The sequence below is a fragment of the Nerophis lumbriciformis genome, linkage group LG06 (genome assembly GCF_033978685.3).
Source record: "Nerophis lumbriciformis linkage group LG06, RoL_Nlum_v2.1, whole genome shotgun sequence".
Lineage (NCBI taxonomy): Eukaryota > Metazoa > Chordata > Actinopteri > Syngnathiformes > Syngnathidae > Nerophis > Nerophis lumbriciformis.
The window spans coordinates 41,424,483-41,446,920 of record NC_084553.2 but is presented as its reverse complement, the minus strand read 5'-3'; the positions used below and the strand labels follow the sequence as shown (position 1 = coordinate 41,446,920).

General features: G+C 39.7%; 1 protein-coding gene across 1 annotated transcript in view; it reads right to left on the bottom strand.

The window, feature by feature from the left end:
* The window catches only part of kif26ba (kinesin family member 26Ba), a 168,754-nt gene that overhangs the window by 70,787 nt on the left and 75,529 nt on the right, over positions 1-22,438 (bottom strand). The window contains exon 4 of the mRNA XM_061964360.2: positions 15,326-15,516. Within this exon, the coding sequence (XP_061820344.2) occupies positions 15,326-15,516 (191 nt within the window). The remainder of the gene's footprint in view (positions 1-15,325; positions 15,517-22,438) is intronic.

Sequence of the window (22,438 nt, the reverse complement as noted above, 5' to 3'; positions counted from 1 at the left end):
ATTTTCTTATTACTTGTAATAAATGGAAATAAACATTTCGTATGTAAACTATATTGTCCAATACAGTCAATGATTTTGTCTAACAAAGCTAGTATGTTCGTGCAACTTAGCTTAGCATGCTAGCCCGGTAAATGACACATCAACATACAGGTTAACGGGGGAAATATATGCCCGTTAGTCTGTATGTCGATGTGTTTTCCAACTGACAGGGCAAAATATATTTTTGACAAATAAGACATATGTGGATATGGGTAGTGTCCAATGTTCCCTCTAATTGTTCATGTGTGTGAGCAAACGCAAAAACTCCCTGAGCATTCAGTGGAGCCCATGTGATCAACATCAGACGTGCACACTGTGGCTACACCAGCAGCACACCTGTCCCAAACCTGACTAAATAACAAGTTCAATCTCCATCCATTTTCTACCGCTTGTCCCTTTCGGGGTAGCGGGGGGTGCTGGAGCCTATATCTCAGCTGCATTCAGGCAGAAGGCGGGGTACACCCTGGACAAGTCCCCACCTCACCCCAGGGCCAACACAGATAGACAGACAACATTCTCTTAATATTATAATCAAATGACAGCAGTCATTTCCATGAGGTTATTTTCTAATATAAGTGTTTAGGCCCACTTACAATGACAATAACAAAAAATATTGTTTTTCATGGACTGTGTACTTGTATTGTTTGTCTGGGTGGAGGTCCTGCTTTGGAAATAGTTTGTACCCCTTTCAGACATTGCATTTAGTTCCCATTAAAACATTCACATGTTGCACAATGAGATGTAAGCCGGGGATCATGTGTACATTCCTGCAACTTCCTGTTTGTAAAAAAATATATTTTTATTAGTATTTATTTAATATACTAACAGCATTTGATGATTAATATTTATAAATTAAGATTCCTAATAAATGACACTAGAATAAGCACACATTTGATTGGTAAATCCTAGTGTAACGACCTGGAATGACACTTTATGTGTGGTGTTGGAGTTGTCCGACTTATTGTGTGGCTGTAAAAGCATCACTGGCTAAGTGCCACATGTGCATGTGTTGGCGCAAGTGAGAAAGAGCGAGCGGCTGCTGTTGATATAACAAAGTTGCTTTTGGTCTGGTTTGAAATGACCAGTTTTTCTAGATATAATTTTTTTACTAATATTTTGGTTTATGGCCGACAATAAAGAGTTTTGCTCAGTAAAGTGATGGATGGAATTCATGTCCTCAAAGCGTCTCAACAGACGTTACAATATTTGAACAATAATGATGAAAACTGTTTCCTCTGTCGTGTTCGTGTGTCGAAAATTGTTGTGCGCTTATTTTTTAATTTGATTTTGTGCGTGGCATAGATTTGCCGTGCGCAGAGGACGCTTGAGCAGTGCGCAATTGCACAGGCGCGCACCTTAGAGGGAACGTTGGTAGTGTCAGTGCCTATTTCGTTCTCAATATGGTGATACGCTGAGGAAATGGGTTCCAACATTAGCACGGCTGTCATCATGGCAATGTGAAACGTATGGAGACAGCCAAATCACATGATAAAATAATTCCTCATTCGTGTAACCTAGAGGCATACCTTAGTAAAATGTATGGAGTTGAATTACTGCCAAAAGTCCACACACGCACAAAACATGTTTTATTCACGCCCAACGAGGGCGAAGCATGATGTATTTGTTTGATAGGTACGTTTCTTATTTGCAAAACAAAATGCGTTTGTTTGTGAATTATATTTTGTATTTGCAAACCACACTGCGTTTGTGTGTGAATCGTTGGGTGTGAGTAAAACATGTTTTGTGCGTGTGTGGACTTTTGGCAGTAATTTAACTCCATAAAAATGTCTGCTCTTTAGTTTTGGGCATACATTAGGTTGCTAAGCATGCTCTACTTATTTTCACCAGTATAACCATCGCTAGCGTTGGTTGTAGTTTGTTTAGTCTTTGTTTTCTGATAGTACTGACAATAACCATATGATTGCCGTTTGTTGTGATATTGTATGCAGGCAGGATGTATGTCTTCCTGAAAATAGCCAAATTTCTGTGTAAAATGTGTTGGTTAGAGATTTGTTATTGACAAACACGTGTCTATTCAGCTATTATGGTCCCAGCACCTCAACTCCTAGTAAGAAATATTGGAAGTTTGAAGTTCCTTGGAGTAGCCCAGTCGATTGAGCTGGATTCGGCTGCGTATCTGGCAACCTCAATCAGCCAGCGACTTTTCTGGTCACATTATTACATATGGCACCTTTAAGTTATATCCAAATTAGGAGGCCATGTTTGTCAAGGCATTAGCCAGCTATGAGGTCTCCATGGTTTGGAACTAAGTCTTTTTTCCGAGGTTTGCATTTGTGTTGACTGAGTGTGCTGCAACAAACAAAGGTGCAAATTAAAGTATGGAAGCCCTAAAACAGGGCTATTCAACTGGCTGCCAAATTTGGACCGGGAAGGACATCAGACGGGCTCCTGAGTTCAGTTCAAAACATGGGAGAAACTAACATTTTTGAAGTCTTAAAAACACGAGTGGGCTGTCAGATACTCTAGATCAGGGGTAGGGAACCTACGGCTCTCGAGCCAGATGTGGCTCTTTTGATGACTGCATCTGGCTCTCAGATAAATCTTAGCTGACATTGCTTAACATGATAATTAATTAATAATTACACTGGTAATCACAGTGTTAAAAATAACGTTCAAAATATAAAACATTCTCATGCCTTTTAATCCATCCATCCGTTTTCTACTGCACCTGTTCAAGAAGTCGCATTAATGGTAAGAAGTATTTGATTTATTATTGGTTAGCTTCAGAATAACAATGTTATTAAAAAGAATAAGAGACTTATTGTATTCTAAAAATGTTGGTCTTACTTAAACGCATTTAGTTGTATTAAGTGTTAAAAAATATTATATGGCTCTCACGGAAATACATTTGAAAAAATGTGGCTTTCATGGCTCTCTCAGCCAAAAAGGTTCCCTACCCTTGCTCTAGATGATCTTTGACTAGCTTCTTTGCAGTAGGTCCTTAAAAACAGCAGCTCCTGTTGTATAGAGAAACCTGGACCTGTTTAAAAATATTGCTTGTGTTTTAACTTATGACTACCATTCGTTGAAGTAAGTAAGTACTTTTTGCATTGACATTTTCACTTCATGAGAGGCAACCGGAATATTGAATTGAATATTTATCTGGCAGGAAGTTTTTGTTTTTTTAAACAGGACAAATTTTTTATTTCTTATTTGTAACTCTGACAAAGGAAGTGAACCAAAATCCAATGTCCATTACAGAAAACGCTGGTTCACAGGAATATACAAAATAGGAATAATAGTAAAAGGAGAAGTACAATGGCTTTCTGGAAATGTGGCCCCCAGAAAAATGTTGAACGAACCTGCCCTAAAAAGCTCAAAATGGTCTATGAGTTTAAGGGTGCAAAAATGTACCTCTTCTTTAATGATGTTTTGAAACAGTAGTTTCTTTATCTATTGTCTTTGAAGACTGATATAGTGTTTTACTACTTTATAAAAATAAACCTGTCAAATCAGATAAAGAAGCATAACACAAGCTGTGCATGCATGCATGCGTGCGTGTGTGTGCGTAGATGTTTGTGTGTTCTGGCACTCATTTTAATCTATGTCACCGATGCCGTCACACAGACACCTACGCAACTAATTGGCAGTGCTTAATGACAAGTGGCCTGGGATTTGGCTGAGTGGATCTTTTCCAATCTGACTCTGAAGTGAAGGGCACTTGTTTTCCGTGCATCAGAACCCTTCTGTCAACTTGCATCCTTTGCACATGTCCTTTATTGTCTTTTTTCATTCCTCCACTCATCCTCATCCTTCAGTCCTCTGTCCCCTTCTCGCTTCAGTCCGTCTCACTATCAACCCACCACATCTTCCCCTGCATTTTAAATCCTTTCTCCCCAATTATTCTTTATCCTCTTGCACCACTCTTCCCTTTATCTCCTTCCCTTGCGGCCTTACTCACCCACAGTCCAACCAGTCCATATTCAGCTACATTCCCCATTTGGAATTACAATGGAATTCTGAGAATGGCCAAAAATATAATTACTTTAACAAGACTAGAATGCTGGGTGATACATCACAACATATTATAGCAATCCGCCTGAGGATGCCCCACAGGTGCGCAATTGTTTTGAGGTCTGAAGATATACTTCTCCACTCTATCACCTTCAGCTTCCTCAGCAAGACACTTGTCATATTTGTTGGGTCTGGTCTTTGTGTCATGTTGGAAAAAAGCCATGTGACCCAATTTCCAATTGTCACGGTACATGTTAGAATTCATGTAGGCAAGGCACAATAGGTTGTATTCAGACACGTGACTTTTGACGGAAGTCAACGAAGTGGTGGGCCACCAAACCAACATGGCTACTGTGCAGCAAACAGAGTGCAAACTATATCCGAATACGCAAGGGGCCTAGATCTTACCATTAAAAGCAGATACGAGCAAAAAATTTAAATAGATAATAGAATCTATCCCTGTTCATTATTATCTGTCGGGCACGTTCCAAGACATGTCAAACTATCTGGTGTTCCACACATCACACGACACAACAGATGAAAACTTGGAAAAGCATGGAGGCCTACCACTTCTTTGTATGTGGCTGGGTATCAGTATGAAATTGGTATCAACTTTCAAGACTCTCCCAGGCATCGTTTTTGCTCGGGTCTTTATCAAACTATAACTGTAGATGTCAACACTGTGCTGAAAGCTTAATAACTCTTTTAGGTTTTGCTCACATTTGCTTTCTTTTACTTAGACTCGCCGAGTTTGTGCTTTACGAAACTCTCTTAGCAAAAATGTGTTTTAGGAAATACAAATAATATCAATATAATACTTTTTTTTTTTTTTTCCCAACTTTTTTTATTGGCATTTTCAAATAGACAGAAAAAAGTGCAAGTCAAAACAGTACAATTTTAAAGTCAGTAAATGATTCACACCCTTTCCCTTAAAACCCAAACCACCCACCCACCCTCCCACCCCACTCAGGTCCCACTAACGAGGGACAAATGGCACAATTATGTAACAAGTAAGACGACAAAGACAGACACATTCTCACACACACACACACATACGAGGCCAGAGACAGACAGATATATATAAAAAAATATATATATATATAATAATAATAATAAAATAAAATAAAAATTAATAGTAATAGTAATATATAATAAAATAAAAATAGAATAAAATAATACTAATAAATAAAAGGGAGATTATTCCTCATCTGCGTCTGGGCATAGGTCAAAAGAGTTGACATAATCAATATAATACTTTAATGAGAAATTCTAAACGTTAAAAGTATTCTAGAAGCCAGAAATCAAATCAAATCAAATCAACTTTATTTATAAAGCACATTCAAAATTTACCACAGGGGTAGCCAAAGTGCTGTACAATGAACAGGTTAAAAGATAAAACGAGTACCGAGCAAACACAACACAACACAAACAGAACACGATAAAAAATAAATAATTAAAATAGAATAAATAAAAACATAAAAACATAAAAACAGGTTCACAGCAGGTGTATTATGGGGCGCCATTGGAGGATGGATATCACTCAGTGTTAAAAGCCAGGGAATAAAAGTATGTTTTTAAGAGAGATTTAAAAACAGTAAGAGAGGAGGCTTGTCTAACACTCAGGGGTAGGTCGTTCCAGAGCTTGGGAGCAGCAACGGCGAAAGCTCTGTCACCTCTAAGCTTCAGCCTTGTGTCAGGGACCGTCAACAGCAGCTGATCGGCTGATCTTAAGGATCGGGTGGGGCAGTAAGGCTGAAGGAGGTCGGAGAGATAGGTTGGCGCGAGGTTGTATAGACATTTAAAAACAAATAAAAGGAGATTAAAATTGATTCGGTAACGTACAGGGAGCCAGTGAAGGGACGCTAAAATAGGGGTGATGTGCTCACATCTGCGGGTCTGTGTTAGCAGACGAGCAGCAGAGTTCTGCACGAGCTGCAGGCGGGCGAGGGAGGCCTGGCTAATGCCTACATACAGGGCATTACAGTAATCAAGACGAGTCGAGATAAAGGCGTGGATTAATTTCTCAAGATCATGTCTTGATAGAAGCGGTTTCACTTTCGCTATTTGGCGTAATTGATAAAAGCTTTTTTGAACGACGCTGCTGATTTGCTTTTCGAATTTAAAATCTGAGTCAAACTTTACCCCCAGGTTTGTGACACAGTCGCTGAGATACGGGGTCAGAGTGCCGAGGTCAACGTTGGGGGAGGGAGAGCGACTTGGACCGAACAACATAACTTCTGTTTTATCTTCATTTAGGCTCAGGAAGTTAGCTGAAAGCCAGACTTTGATGTCGTGCAGGCAGTCAATAAGACGTTGAACCGTGTTATTTTGTGCCATGGGAAAATAAATCTGGCAATCATGGTGTGTTTGTGGGTGTGTATTCACAGAACGGAAGTATGTGTCAAATGACATTAGAGGAGGGCACTATAAAAGGGTCGTTGTTACCTGCATTTGGTGTAGCGAGAAGAGCAAGCTGAGCTGAATAACCCGAATTTTTGTTGACCACTTTTACACGCGATATTGCACACTTTATAGGAGACTTTGGACGTTATTGATTGCTTTTTTGAGCACTACTGAAAGCTATTGAAAGCTTTGGACACTTCAACTGCATGCTGTCTATAGACGAACTAAGCAAGTTTATTTTCGTACATTCTCCCACTTCATTAAATCATTCACGACATTGCATCTCGGAACTGTGTGTGCTTTACTGGCGAAACAGGAAGCACGCCAAGTACTAAACCCAGCTTTTTACTTTCAAGTAACAGTCCAATCCAGAGTCGCTGTAAGTCTATCAAACAAACCTTTAACCAAGTGATCCGTGCAAACTCGTGCGTTCTTCGACCCTGCCGTGTTTGACTGGAGTGCGGGGTCCTTTTTTGGTCCTCTTTTGGAAAATCTTGCACTCTTTCACCCTTCTTGATTACCTCTCGAGGAACTCTGAAGAAACTTGTATCTTTTTTGCGATTTCTGTCAGGTTTGTCACTGACAGTTTCGTTATGTTTTGGTTTTCCCTCTGTCTGTATTTCCTGTAAGCGCTCTTATTTTGGTTCAGTTTCCTGCTAGTCTCCCTGATTGGCACCTGTCCACACCTGGTGTCAATCAGCCAGCTGCTATTTAGACCTGCTTTGACCTCCAGTCAGTGCTGGAGTATTGTCGATGGGATTGTCGTTCCAGCTGATACTTGTCGATGTCTTTGTTTGCGGTAAGCTGTTCCTGTTTACTAGTTCCTATAGCTATTTGCAGTTTTCTGTCTCCTAGCTTCTTGTTTTCCTGTTAGCTATATCCAATTAGCCGTTAGTTATTCCTAGTTCCTGTTTGCTCGTTCCTGTTCCCTGTCTCCAGTTTTCCTGTGCCTGTTTCCTGGTTTGTGTTTTGCCTTATTTTTATGAACATTAAGTCATGTTTTTCTGCACCAAGCCTGCCTTCTCTGCATCTTGGGGTTCGTCACCAACAACTTGTGACAATTTCCACGGTTCCAACAGCCCAAAACAACGCTAGCATGGGGCAGTTTTCTTCGAGAAAGGCAAAATTCCGCCCAGAACACTATGACAACAGATGCTCGCTTGCCTACCACTTCGAGCCTCGCATAATTAAAGGGGAACATTATCACCAGACCTATGTAAGCGTCAATATATACCTTGATGTTGCAGAAAAAAGACCATATATTTTTTTAACCGATTTCCGAACTCTAAATGGGTGAATTTTGGCGAATTAAATATTCGCTCTCGGAGCGATGACGTCACAACGTGACGTCGCATCGGGTAGCAATCCGCTATTTTCTCAAACACCGGGTCGCAACAGCTCTGTTATTTTCCGTTTTTTCGACTGTTTTCCGTACCTTGGAGACATCATGCCTCGTCGGTGTGTTGTCGGAGGGTGTAACAACACGAACAGGGACGGATTCAAGTTGCACCAGTGGCCCAAAGATGCGAAATTGGCAAGAAATTGGACGTTTGTTCTGCACACTTTACCGACGAAAGCTATACAACGACAGAGATGACAAGAATGTGTGGATATCCTGCGACACTCAAAGCAGATGCATTTCCAACGATAAAGTCAAAGAAATCTGCCGCCAGACCCCCATTGAATCTGCCGGAGTGTGTGAGCAATTTAGGGACAAAGGACCTCGCTAGCACGGCAAGCAATGGCGGCAGTTTGTTCCCGCAGACAAGCGAGCTAAACCTCCCTGGATGTCTTGGCTCACACCGTCCCAAGAGATGATCAAGAGAAGAATATCGACCCTAGCTTCCCTGGCCTGCTGACATGAGGGTATGTCTGCAGAATATATTAATTGATGAAAATTGGGCTGTCTGCACTCTCAAAGTGCATGTTGTTGCCAAATGTATTTCATATGCTGTAAACCTAGTTCATAGTTGTTAGTTTCCTTTAATGCCAAACAAACACTTACCAATCGTTGGTTAGAAGGCGATCGCCGATTTCGTCCTCGCTTTCTCCCGTGTCGCTGGTTGTTGTGTCGTTTTCGTCGGTTTCGCTTGCATATGGTTCAAACCGATATGGCTCAATAGCTTCAGTTTCTTCTTCAATTTCGTTTTCGCTACCTACCTCCACACTACAACCATCCGTTTCAATACATTCGTAATCTATTGAATCGCTTAAGCCGCTGAAATCCGAGTCTGAATCCGAGCTAATGTCGCTATAGCTTGCTGTTCTATCCGCCATGTTTGTTTGTATTGGCTTCACTGTGTGACGTCACAGGAAAATGGACGGGTGTATATAACGATGGTTAAAATCAGGCACTTTGAAGCTTTTTTTAGGGATATTGCGTGATGGGTAAAATTTTGAAAAAATGTCGAAAAATATAATAAGCCACTGGGAACTGGTTTTTAATGGTTTTAAGAATTCTGAAATTGTGATAATGTTCCCCTTTAACGAGCCGCGCATGACGTCAAGTGAATACAACCTATTATCTTGGTACTCACTTTTGTTATTGGCTATTTAGAGAATAATGGCTGTGTTTTCAGTGGATAGTAATCTATACCGCTGCACAGGCTGTACACTGACTACTCTACATTCAATTTTAAGTTTTATAGTATTGAGTAGCTGAAATGTGAAGGGTTTACTCAGTTTGGTGAAATACTCCTACATCCGACAAGTCAGCTTGCTCACACAAAATACTGGTCAGCTCATCTTGGTAACAAACTCCTTAATTTTAGGCACCCCTTGTTGTCATGGTAACGGTAATTACTTGCGGTTAGGGAACAGAAGTCATGCTCAGTAAAGCAGTAAGACAAAAAGAGCCTCCCACATGTTAGCTGTCCTCTAGCCAAAACAACAACACTTTTCCAATATCGCTCTTCACTTGGGATCAATTCATTTACTCTATACACACACACACTCACACACACGCACACACGCACACACACACACACACACACACACACAGGCATCACAAATCCCCAAAGAGCCAATCGACAGAGCATGCAGGAAAAATAAAATTCCTGCACTGATAGAAACTGCCTTCCCCCTAGTATAGGAACACACACACACACACACACACACACACACACACACACACACACACACACACACACACACACACACACCTTGCAAGTACAGCATGTCTCCATCCTTTAGCCTGGTGTCCCTAAGGGGCCGCTGCCGCATAAGGAGACGGAGACATCGCCGTGTGAGAGTGACATATTCACTGAGCCATTGGCACTAATGAAAGATATTAGTCATACACACATTAGCAGCAGGAGGGGAGAGGAGGAGGTCAGTGTAGAGTCAGGAGGATAGGAGGAATATGTTTGAGAATGACACAAACATAGAAACGAAAGAAATAGTGAAAAAGGTGTGGAGCAAGGAAATGGACACGGGGATTTAGTGTGTGTGTGTGTGTGTGTGTGTGTGTGTGTGTGTGTGTGTGTGTGTGTGTGTGTGTGTGTGTGTGTGTGTGTGTGTGTGTGTGTGTGTGTGTGTGATAGGAAGGTCTGCATGCAGTCCACGTGTGAAAGTAAAGAGCATGGCAGCCATTGGATTTAGCAATACTGCCTGGCTGCATCCAACATAAACCCCTACGTTCACAGCCAGCAAAGACGACAACGCTTTGTCTCAACAATTAGTCTCATCACGCACACATGCGCACATCGGTGTCAGACGTACGTGTGGAGGTCACATTTAGAACAAAAGAACCACTTTTATATTTCTTTAAGAGGACATTTCACAAGCGATGCAATCCAATTACACAGAGAGAAAGGAGGCGCGTGACACCTGCATCGCTAAAGTAATTTTCACTTTGGAGCCTTGCGAATCAGACCAAAGACAGCTGGAATGTCATCCAGACGTGTGTTTGTTGGTGTAAAAGGGCCTCGTTGCCTCACTGGCTTAAGGTCACCAAAGAAAAACGTCAAAAGACAGCATGATCACACGTATTGGTGTGAGTTTCTCGAGACTTTTACAAGCTGGTCATGTTTTAAAGGGGAACTGCATTTTTGGGGGAATTTTGTCTTTAATTCACAATCCTTATGAGAGACAAGAACATATGTGTTTTTTTTTTATGCATTCTAACTCGTAAATAAAAGTGAACTTACAATGGACCCAATGGGAGCCATGGCATCATTGTGTATATGTTGACCATAAAACCAAATAAATGATCATCCAAAAAGTGCCAACAATACTCCATTTACATTCTGTGCCTTAAATATTAACCAAGTATTAGCGATATTGTTATTATAAGTGCTACCGTTAAGGACCTACATGTAGTGGTGCATTGATCAGAGAGCGGCAACTTCCTTATGCTAATACTGTATATTGACATCCTGAGCTAGTGAGGTGCTTTCTCGCTTCGGAGCTCGTGAATAAATCGTGCCTCTCCCCTGGATAGTAAAATGATGTGGACATAAACTGAGAAGTTGGTACACTTTGACAGCCAACTTAAACCCGGAAATGGCGAAAAAGACCCGGAAAGATGCTTTGTTCCACAATCCTTTTTTCTTTGTGATGATTAAGAGTTATTGTTCAACTAAATGGGAATATATGAACATCCTAACAGTCGGCATTCTGGTGAGAGCAGACATTGTACAGTGAGTGATGTTTTATTATGTTTGTTGTTTTTTTATGATGTCTGCATTGAGTAATAATGAGACGTAACGAACGCATTATTCATGCGTTCATTACGTCTCGTCTCGATTACTGTAACGTATTATTTTTCGGGTCTCCCTATGTCTAGCATTAAAAGATTACAGTTGGTACAAAATGTGGCTGCTAGACTTTTGACAAGAACAAGAAAGTTTGATCATATTACGCCTATACTGGCTCACTTACACTGGCTTCCTGTGCACTTAAGTTGTGACTTTAAGGTTTTACTACTTACGTATAAAATACTACACGGTCTAGCTCCAGCCTATCTTGCTGATTGTATTGTACCATATGTCCCGGCAAGAAATCTGCGTTCAAAGAACTCCGGCTTATTAGTGATTCCCAGAGCCCAAAAAAAGTCTGCGGGCTATAGAGCGTTTTCTATTCGGGCTCCAGTACTCTGGAACGCCCTCCCGGTAACAGTCAGAGATGCTACCTCAGTAGATGCATTTAAGTCCCTTCTTAAAACTCATTTGTATACTCTAGCCCAGTGGTTCTTAACCTTGTTGGAAGTACCGAACCCCACCAGTTTCACATGCGCATTCACCGAACCCTTCTTTAGTGAAAAAAATATATATATATTTTTTTTTCAAATTCAAGACAAAGTTGTATGTTTTTGGTAACACTTTAGTATGGGGAACATATTCTAAGTAACAAAGACTTACTTTAGAGTTATTTGGACACTAGAGGAACATATTCTAAGTAATAAAGACTTAATTTGGTTAGGGTTGGGGTTAGAGGGTTAGGGTCAGGGTTAGAGGGTTAGGGTTATAATAAGGCCATGCCGAATAAGGCATTAGTAAGTACTTAATAATGACTAGTTAAGAGCCAATATGTTACTAATTTGCATGTTAATAAGCAACTAATTAATGGTGAATATGTTCCCCATACTAAAGTGTTACCATGTTTTTTTTACTGGTGCATAAAATGAACCGTGCATGAACATCACCTTGTTCAAACAACAAAACCAACACAGTGCATAAACTCACAACAAACTACACACCTGCAAATCAGTCAGCTGTTTCCGTATCCGTAATACGCCGATAGGGAGAAGTTTGTATTTACACGATGAGTCGGGTGTGTTTTGACCTCCGCCGAACCCCTGAGGCCGACTCACCGAACCCCTAGGGTTCGATCGAACCCAGGTTAAGAACCACTGCTCTAGCCTTTGAATAGACCCCCTTTTAGACCAGTTGATCTGCCGTTTCTTTTCTGCTCTGCCCCCCTCTCCCTCAGGGTGGGAGGGGGGCACAGGTTCGGTGGCCACGGTTGAAGCGCTGGCTGTCCAAAGTCAGGACCCGGGCTGGACCGCTCGCCTGTGCATCGGTTTGGGACGTCTCTGCGCTGTTGACCTGTCTCCACTCGGGATGGTCTCCTGCTGGCCCCACTATGGACTGGACTCTCACAATATTATGCTAGATCCACTATGGACTGGACTCTCACAATATTATGCTAGATCCACTCGACATCCATTGCACCGGTCACCCTAGGGGGGCGGTCCTCACATTTGCGGTCCTCTCCAAGGTTTCTCATTGTCCCATTGGGTTGAGTTTTTTCTTGCCCTGATTTGGGATCTGAACCGAGGATGTCGTTGTGGCTTGTGCAGCCCTTTGAGACACTCGTGATTTAGGGCTATATAAATAAACATTGATTGATTGGCATTGATTGATAATAATCAGTAATGATTTTGAAGGAAAAAGTGAACGTTGTGATGCGTTTTTGAAATGAATGCGCCGTCGTATGCTTAAAATGAGCAAAATACGTAAATATTACATGTTATTGTGAATGTGCCTGTTATTACATTACATATACTGTATACTTTGCGTGTACCGGTATATAGAACCTTAATGAAGGTGTTTGGGTGTTTTTAAGTGCTCTATACGCAGAATAGAGCAACTCCCATAGGCTGAAGACTTTTGCTTGCATTTACTTATTAGAGTGCATAAAAAACAAAACATATATGTGCTTGTCTTAAATGAAGATTATGAATGATAGGCAACATTAAAAAAAAATGCTGTTCCCCTTTAAGACTGTAACATTGTCAAGCATTATCAACACAATTCAAGATTAAACAGAGGAAGAGCAGAGATATAGTGGACTGTGTAGGATCTCGGGAAGTATTGATACTGCTTTGTGAATTCCAACAGTGCCTCAGCGACTTTGACACAATAATAGCCTTTGATAGCTTGAATTATTTATTGTTCATTTTCGACTTCCTGTCTGTAGTCATCAATAATTTATCCACAACATTCATACTGTATCTTATTGGCCTGGTGTCTATAGATGTGGCACCGGCAGCTTTATAAAGCTTAGATTAAATAAGCACTGCTTCTTCCTACTCCTTTTTGGACATGTTGAATTGTGCAAATGTAAGCATGTAATGTAACTTTGCTCAAAATGAACTAAACAATTACAATATTATTGCATTAATAATTTCTTCTACAAGCAGCAACACTAACAAAAATGAGCTTGTACCCATTTTTGTATCCCCGCCTAAATCTGGGAAAGCTTTGACTAGAGCAGTGCTTCTCAATTGTTTTCTGTTAAGGAAGAAAAAAACATTTTGTGCCCCATTCATCCTCCACCGCGACTATAAAAAGTGGAATTTGTCTATAAAACTGTTATAAGTGAACTTCTGCATTAGGCAGAGGATAATCTCAGCACACCTTATGTGTGTGCGACAATCATTGGTTAACTTAACATTGTATCCTCATCAACATTTAAGAAAATAAACAAGAAAAAAATATAGATCAAAGAATAACTTTATTAACATTCATTAATATTGTGAACCAATTTGTCTGAAATAAAATAAAAAGTTATCCTTATTTACCAGTAAACTAAAAACGTTTTTTTACTGACTTGAACCATTTGATACTGAAAAATACAATCAAACTCACTCAATAAATAATATATAATTCAAATTGATCAGCAACAACAACTCAAGAGCACAATATATAAAACAACAAACAAAAATTAAAGCTGCAAGCAGCGATGGATGGGACCGACTTTGACAGCATATAAAATCCAAACCGGAGCAATAATTAAAACTCTTTGGTCAACTTTTAATCAGAAGGGTTCAATCTCTCTCCTGTGCTAGTTCGAAGCCGACACAACAAACGCGCTCAGAGGAGATAATGTTTAAAAAAGGTGACCGGTTTTTACAAAACTTTTGTTTTGAAGGAGGAATTGCAAACTTCCTGTTGATATTTGCTGGGGGTTGTCAATATATGAAATGTAGGTCTAAGTAAGACCTACATAGAGGTTTTTGTTTCATGTCTCTAAAACATTCTTACTGGAAGTTACAGGCAGTTTTGTCTGAGTTTTCTTCCTAGGAGCAGTTGTGTTTGTGTTTTCTTCCTAGGGGGCGCTAAAGCGCAATTATGAGTTTTTTTTTTTTTTTTTTTTTATTAGATCTCAATTTTTGCCAGTCTTGATGTGTGTGTCCAGTTTGGTGAGTTTTGAAGCATGTTAAGGGGGTCAAATTACAGCTCAAAGAGGCAAAAGTGACTGTTTTTAGTAAACTTTTGTTTTGAAGGGGAAATTGCCAACTCCCTGTTGATTTTTGCTGAAGGATGTCAATGTATGAAATTTAGGTCTAAGTCAGACCTACATAGAGGTTTTTGTTTCATGTCTCTACGACATTCCTACCAGACGTTACAAGCAGTTTTGTCTGTTTTGTCCTAGGGCGCGCTAGAGCGCAATTTTGAGTTTTGGGGTTTGGTTTTTTTAATAGATGGCAATTTTCGCCAGTCCTGATGTGTGTGTCAAATATGGTGAGTTTTGAAGCATGTTTAGGGGGTCAAATTACAGTTCAAAGAGGCGGCGGAATACTAATAATAAAACGCACAAAATACAATAGGGTCCTCTGTCCCAAAGGGACATTGCGGTCCCTAATTAATAAAACAATTTGAGCTGATTTTTTCTAATCACAATGAGGAAGCCAACATTAATGGCTCTAATGATTTGTTTGCAGTGCACAGCTTTTTGGAGCATGATACTGGTAAAGCACGTCTCCTTAGGGGGTCTCGCCCCACTATTTGAGAAGGACTGAACTAGGGTAATAGATGTTGGGGAAAACAAGCAGCTTATTGTTCGGAGTCTGTAACCAAATAAGTAATATAGTGACAAATGTAACCTGAACTAAATATATTTTTTTCTGGCAATACTCCAGATATTGAAGCACATGTTCAATGCTGACGCGGGCGCATCTTACCTGGCAAAGAAAGAGGCAGCAGATGAGCCGGTGGTCTGTGCTGTGCTGGCAGAGGTGGTGGTCGCCGGACTGTGTGAAGGTGAGTTTGTGTGTGACGAAGAGTTTGTGTGTGAAGGCGAGTTCGTGTTGTAGCGGTTCAGCGCGGCCTCGGTAAAACATTCTCTGGACGCCTCCGAGACCATCTGAGAGATCTGATGGGGAGAGAGAAGGTAGATAATAACAATGAGCCAGCTTCATTTGGATCTTGATGAGTTTTACTGACTTGTGTTTTTATGTTTATAAAAAAGTAGTGGATAAACACAAAATAAAAACACAATTAGTTTGCGATATCACTTTACTGTAAATCTGCTTTAGTTTAGCATTTATTTACAAGACAAATAGCAGCATGAATGGACTGATTTCCTCTTATTTTAGGCCATTTTTCTTACAGTACAGTTCTGATCCAAGGCAGAGAGGTATTCCCCGTTTTCAGCAGGAAACTACCGTATTTTGCCCTTATTTCCTGTCAGCCACCTACAGTATTTAAATGGTTTCCCTTAAATTCACATATTTTAACATTTATTTTCGTTGTCACATGGTGACAATATCCATGCTTGAGCCACTAATCTATGAGGACAGCGCTGCAGCGCATCAATAGAGGGGGTCAGGTCTTGAAGGCAAAGGTGGTCGCTGTGCTAAACAGCAGAGAAAGGACAGAGAGATTCAAACAGACACACTAATATCTTAAAACTGGAAGGATTAGGATTCTATTTTTATAAAAAAAATAACATAATATTTATGTACATAAGAGAGAAGGTGGTTTTCCATTGGTGAAATAGATATGGGTTATTGATTACAGTTCTTTATGTTCTTTCACTGCTCCAATAAAGGACCTAATAGCTTGCCTGAAAGTAAATCTGCAAGAATGCACATGTATGTATGCTTGTGTGAGTGTGTGTGTGTGTGTGTGTATGTGTGTGTGTGTTTGTGTGTATGCGCGCATATTTACTGCTAAAGGGTTCACAGGGTCCACGCATGCAGCAGCATGCTGCCTTGATAAATCACCGATACTAAATGAGATGCCTCTATAGTTTATACCACACTCCTTTGTGCACTGATGCCCATTTCCCAGTTCCTGACTGAGCTCCCCATGCTGCATTATTTAAGCTCTGGTGACCGCTCACAACACAGGTCTAGTGGGCCACTTTGAAAACCTTCACTTTGTGCTGCTTCTATCCATCTTGAGGAAGTAATGGGAAGAGGGACATAATTGTCGCACAGATCATTATACCATATAACCTCAAATAATCGCTTCCTCTAGATGGAATTAGTGGCTCGGCGTGTCATCCACTTAAGGCAAATAAATGTCTTACTCTTAGAAATACTGTTGGTGCTAATTGTTAGCCATGATTATCTATTTGCCTCAGTTCTTGTGGGCACTGAAGACTTAAGGGGAGATGCAAGAGCTTGTAAAAAAAAAAAAAAATCAGCCTGGTCTAATAGTACAGTAATGCAGCCAGGGCAAACTGGAATAAACATTTAACACTAAAGCTCATATGTATAGTTGGGATGAAATAGTTTACCAGATAACTGGCTAACAATTAAAACGGTTAGAATTAACATATCCCCCCAAAAAAATGGTCAGATTACCATGTTTAGCGCCTGAGAATCCAATGTAAAATTGAAAGACAGTTAAACAATAAACAGAAGAAGAATTCAGATGCATACAGTATATGTTAAGGTGCTACCTCATAGGGGTGTGAATCGTTGGTCACCTAACGTTTCGATCGGACTCCGATTCCTTGGGATGACAATTTAACACGATTCTCGGTTCAAACCGATTCTCGCAATGTATCATATGGAATAATAGTTATAATGAAACTTTTTTTTTAAACAGGTTGCAGGTTAGAAAAATTCCTTCTGGTTGCATGGAGAGGGCTTAAAAACATATTTTTGAAAGGTGGTTCTTATTAAAAAAACGTTTTTATTTATTTTAAATCAAATTTTAAAAAGGATTTAGAAACGAGATGAATAAGAATGTGATGCAAATAAAAAATGTTGTGCACCCCTACTACCTTATTTATTTTGCTACAACAAAATGTGACAAACTTTTAAGTGGCAGCAATCAAAATACGTTTGCACACTAATCCTATTCTTTCTCTGTTTTGTTCTTCTCTTTTAGTTAAAAAAATAATAAAAAAATCCAAAAGTGCACTCGTTCGTCTTCATTATGATCTAAACTGTAAATCCCAAACATTACCTCCCTTGCCTGTCTCTTAGATTTATTGCAGTCTTCCATCTGTTTCAAACCACAGGCCACACAAGAGTCAAACCACAGAATGTGGCCAGAAATGCAGGGATGGTGTGGGGATAGAGAGTAAGTGTGTGTGTGTGTGTGTGTGTGTGTGTGTGTGTGTGTGTGTGTGTGTGTGTGTGTGTGTGTGTGTGTGTGTGTGTGTGTGCGTGTGTGTGTGTGTGTGTGTGTGTGTGTGTGCGCTATTATCAGGGGAAAACACATGCGATCCGTAAAGCAATCCTAAATCTTTACTGCAGTTGAGTAGAAGTAAGGAGACAGTTTGACGGAAGATACATTGAAAAGTACGTAAGCGGGAGAATGAAAAAGGATGTTTTGTTCATTGGAGTTAGTGAAAAGACACAGGGCATGATCGATTAAAGGTTTGCGTGAATTTAATCACGTGCAAACTTGACAGCTCTGATCTACTAAACTTGTAAACTTGGGAGACGCAATCCGCGTCGTCTTTTAAGTGAGCAAAATCAGAAGCGCAATACATTTGGCCTGTCTGTTTTCATGAATATGGAGAATATATGCTGATTTCCAGAATGGCCACAATACTGGGAGCATAAGATGCAAATATAATCACTCAGCTAACACAATGTAATTTATCAGTGTTGAAACTGTTCTGCGGCCGCTATTTTTGCTTCTCTATTAAGCATGTCTGGCACAGTTAAACAGATGGCTATGGGAAAAGGCAAGAATCACTCTGCAAAGACTGCTAGACAGACAATACTTTTCCCTATGTGTATGTGTGTGTCAACATATTTGATCAGTCATGAATAAAACATAATAGACATGTCGTCTATTCAGCAATATAATTTTATAGCTGCTGGATTTAAGGGACTGATTCAAACAAATTCAATTGACAGGTTCTAGTGCAGTGGTTCTTAACCTTGTTGGAGGTACCGAACCCCACCAGTTTCATATGCGCATGCACCAAACCCTTCTTTAGTGAAAAATACAATTATTATTTTTTTCAAATTCAAGACAAAGTTACATGTCTTTTTTACTGGTGCACAAATTGAACCGTACATGAACATCACCTTGTTCAAAGAACAAAACCAACACAGTGCATGAACTCACAACAAATTACACACCTGCAAATCAGATGGAAAAGTAGAGGGAACATTGTTTGGTGGTATCCATAGTACGCCGATAGGAAGAAGTTTTTATTTACACGATGAGTCGGTTGTGTCTTGACCGCCGCGGTGGAGGCTCCGCCGAACCCCTGAGGCCGACTCACCGAACCCTTAGGGTTCGATCCAACCCAGGTTAAGAACCACTGTTCTAGTGTCTGCTGGTGTGGGTTTTTTTCATTTGGGGAATGTATTATTAAAACACTTATATGAAAAAACGTCTTGCAATATGCATTTTCTCACAATTGGATCATTTGAGACGTGTCAATACGCTGCGGTGCTGTGCCTCTGTGTGCTAGAAATAGCTTCTGTTGTATAGATCGTGATTCTGTATTGCAGAAAAAGTGATACAGATTATGGATGTGTGATTTTTTTTTTCAACAACATTGCAAAACCCCACATGTTGTAGAGCATGATAACATGAATGTGGAGGGAAACAAGTGTTTCCATGGTGAAGCCGCTAAATACAAGCAAAAAACTAATTTAAGTAGGGCGGTCTGCACCAGTTTTGCACTTGTTATTAATTCTACACAAAATCTCAGTAGGAAATGAGCTATTTAGCTACAATCTGGTGCAGAACATATCTGTCTTTGATCTTAATGTCTCTGCATTGTCCCTTCAAATAAAGACTAAACTAACTAACATGCAACACGTTCACTAGTAGTGCACAGAATTTTCTAATTTGCACATGCGGTTTTGCACGTGTTATTTGGATCTTTGTAGATCAGGCTAAAAGAGAGTGGACAGAACCCAAAACACTGCAAATATGTTTTCAATGTCTTTGTGTTGTCAGTGGAGACAGAAAAAGACATCAACATATTTGAGTGCAACACAAACAGAGAAACAACAGTTTCAATGTACAAACGTACAATGGTACTTCAGGATACAAGTTGAACTGGTTCTTGCATGTTTGTGAAACAGCGTCACCCATTGAAATGACTTTAAATAAATCTAATCAGTGGTCGACCCTATAAAACACCACACTTTTACCTGTACCACGCTTTTTAAAAAGAAAAACTTTTAGTTAAAAAAAATACTACATCAAAACAATAAAAGAGAGCGTACAACAAACAACTACAGTAGTTTAATGAAGTAAAGTAATAATACTTTACAGGATTTACTTTGGAGAGCGAACTTTTATGATATTTCCTTTGAGTTGCTGCTCCATTAAACACACCGTCAGCAGCTTCTCCATATTGTAATGGATAAATGTGATGTTATTTAAACACCCTTGGCTGGCGTTAGACTTCTCCTGCTTCAGTAGGGTGTGGATTAGCAGTGCTGTGCCGAGTCGGCTCCACGCTCGGTTAAATCTTTTGGAAATGTCTTTAATTCAGTGAATATCATCTGCTTCTTCTCACTACTTTCTGTCCTTCACACTCACTTTATTCATTTCCATGGTTGACAAACAAAGTTATGTCACTCTCTAGATCAGAGGTCGGGAACCTTTTTGGCTAAGAGAGCCATGAAAGTCAAATATTTTAAAATGTATTTCCGTGGGAGCCATATAATATTTTTTAACACTGACTACAACTAAATGCGTGCATTTTTAAGTAAGACCAACATTTTTAGAGTATAATAAATCTATTATTCTTTTTAATAACATTGTTATTTTGAAGCTAACCAATAATAAATAAAATACTTCTTACCATTAATGCGACTTTTTGAACAGGTGCGGTAAAAAAACGGATGGATGGATTAATATGCATGAGAATGTTTTATATTTTGAACATTATTTTTAAAACTGCGATTACCACCGGAATTATTCATTACTTATCGTGTTAAGCAATGTCAGCTAAGATTTATCTGAGAGTCAGGTGCAGTCATCAAAAGAGCCACGTCTGGCTCTAGAGCCATAGGTTCCCTACCCCTGCTCTAGATGTAAAATAAACCTAGCGAGTAAAACACAGGATGTTTTGCTCGGCTCTTACGGGGTTAACTGTGGTATTTGCTATGTCAACTAGTGGTTTCATGGCTCATAATCCGAATGTTTGCTCGTAACCTAAAGCATAACAATTGGCCAATAGACAGCTGTATTAGGGCGGCGTGGCTCAGTTGATAGAGCGGCCGTGCCAGCAACTTGAGGGTTCCAGATTTGATCTACGTTTTGTCATCCTAGTCACTGCCGTTGTGCCCTTGGGCAAGACACTTTACCCACCTGCTCCTAGTGCCACCCACACTGGTTTAAATGTAGCTTAAAGATGGAGATTTCACCATGTAAAGCGCCTTGAGTCTCTAGAGAAAAGCGCTATTAAAAATATAATTCACTTCACTTAACATCCCAAAAAACTCTTAAGCTGGTCGACTAGCATCTCGAGGTACGTCTGCATTTTAAAAGGTATAATATGTAACATTAATTCAATAAATAGCAGTGTTTTTTCTGCGGCTCCCCACAGTATATTTAAGGCACTGTTGTACAGTATATACAATTGGATTACAATTGCACACAAAGTTGTGTGCAATACTGAACGCTATTCTGAACTGTGAAGTTCGCAAGAAGTTAGTGCTATTGCAATGTGAGAGATGTTTTTGCTGGTCCAACACTATACCGGTAGGTTGTCATAGCAATAGCACAAATTCTGTATTCCGTATTATAAGGACTTAAAAAAAAAAACTTTAAATTTTCAACCAAGAATTGTCAATTTTCCATACAGATAAAACAGATAAAGCCTGATCTACTAAGATCCAAATACCACGCGCTAAACAGCACGTGCAAACTATAAAATTGTGTGTATACTATTAGTGGGCGTGTTCTGCGTGATCAACTGAAAAGTCAATCACTATGTGCCCTTCACATTAATGTTATTGTGCCCTTCACGTGTGATGTTGATTAACTAACAGCACTTATCAACTTTACCACATTTTTTGCAAAAGAGAATCGCACTCTTGAGACAACATAGACTATTTTTAGCGCACTGACGCGCTGCAGAAACAGCAGTGCATTAATGCGCCTGAAATGATCCAAACGCAAGAGAATGTTTATTGAAATATGTCTTTTCAGACAAGAGATTTGTCAAACATGTTTTCTAAATAGGAAAATGAACGGCATTTGAAAAAAAACCACTAGCAGACACCAAAACGGTGTAATCAAATTTGTTTTAATCAACCCCTTATGTCAGGGCTATTCAACTACATAATGAAGAGGGCCACAGTTTCAAGAGCCCAAGGTCTCAGGGGCCAGACATCAACATTTGGATGTTTTTTTAGAAAGTGCCTTCGCAGGTCATATTCCTTTGAGGCTGTGTTTACTTATTTATAAAGTAAACAGATCAGCTTTCTTCACACTGCACTGTCAATACATTTATTATTCTGCCCTTGCTACTCGTTTCCAGCGTGTGCAGCTAGACAGACAGTTCACAACATGAAGAAACATTTTTTTGATGATTGATTTTCCTTCTTTGGAATTGTTTTTCTTCCCAGTTTTATTTCTTTGTACGTCTTCCTTTTTTTAGGTTTGTAAGACTAAAAATTTAAACATTACAAAAGTATAATATCCATTGTGTATTTTACATAAATAAAATAGAAGGTATCCTGTTTATACACACAACAAACACATGTGGTTTAACACAATTAAACCTAAGGTGTAGCTTTATTGCCCTCTACTGATCAAATTTAGCACTAAATGTATTATACCAGTTTTGATTGCCAAAGTTAAACAGCCAAAAACAACACAACCACAAATTCAACATATATCACAAAGTC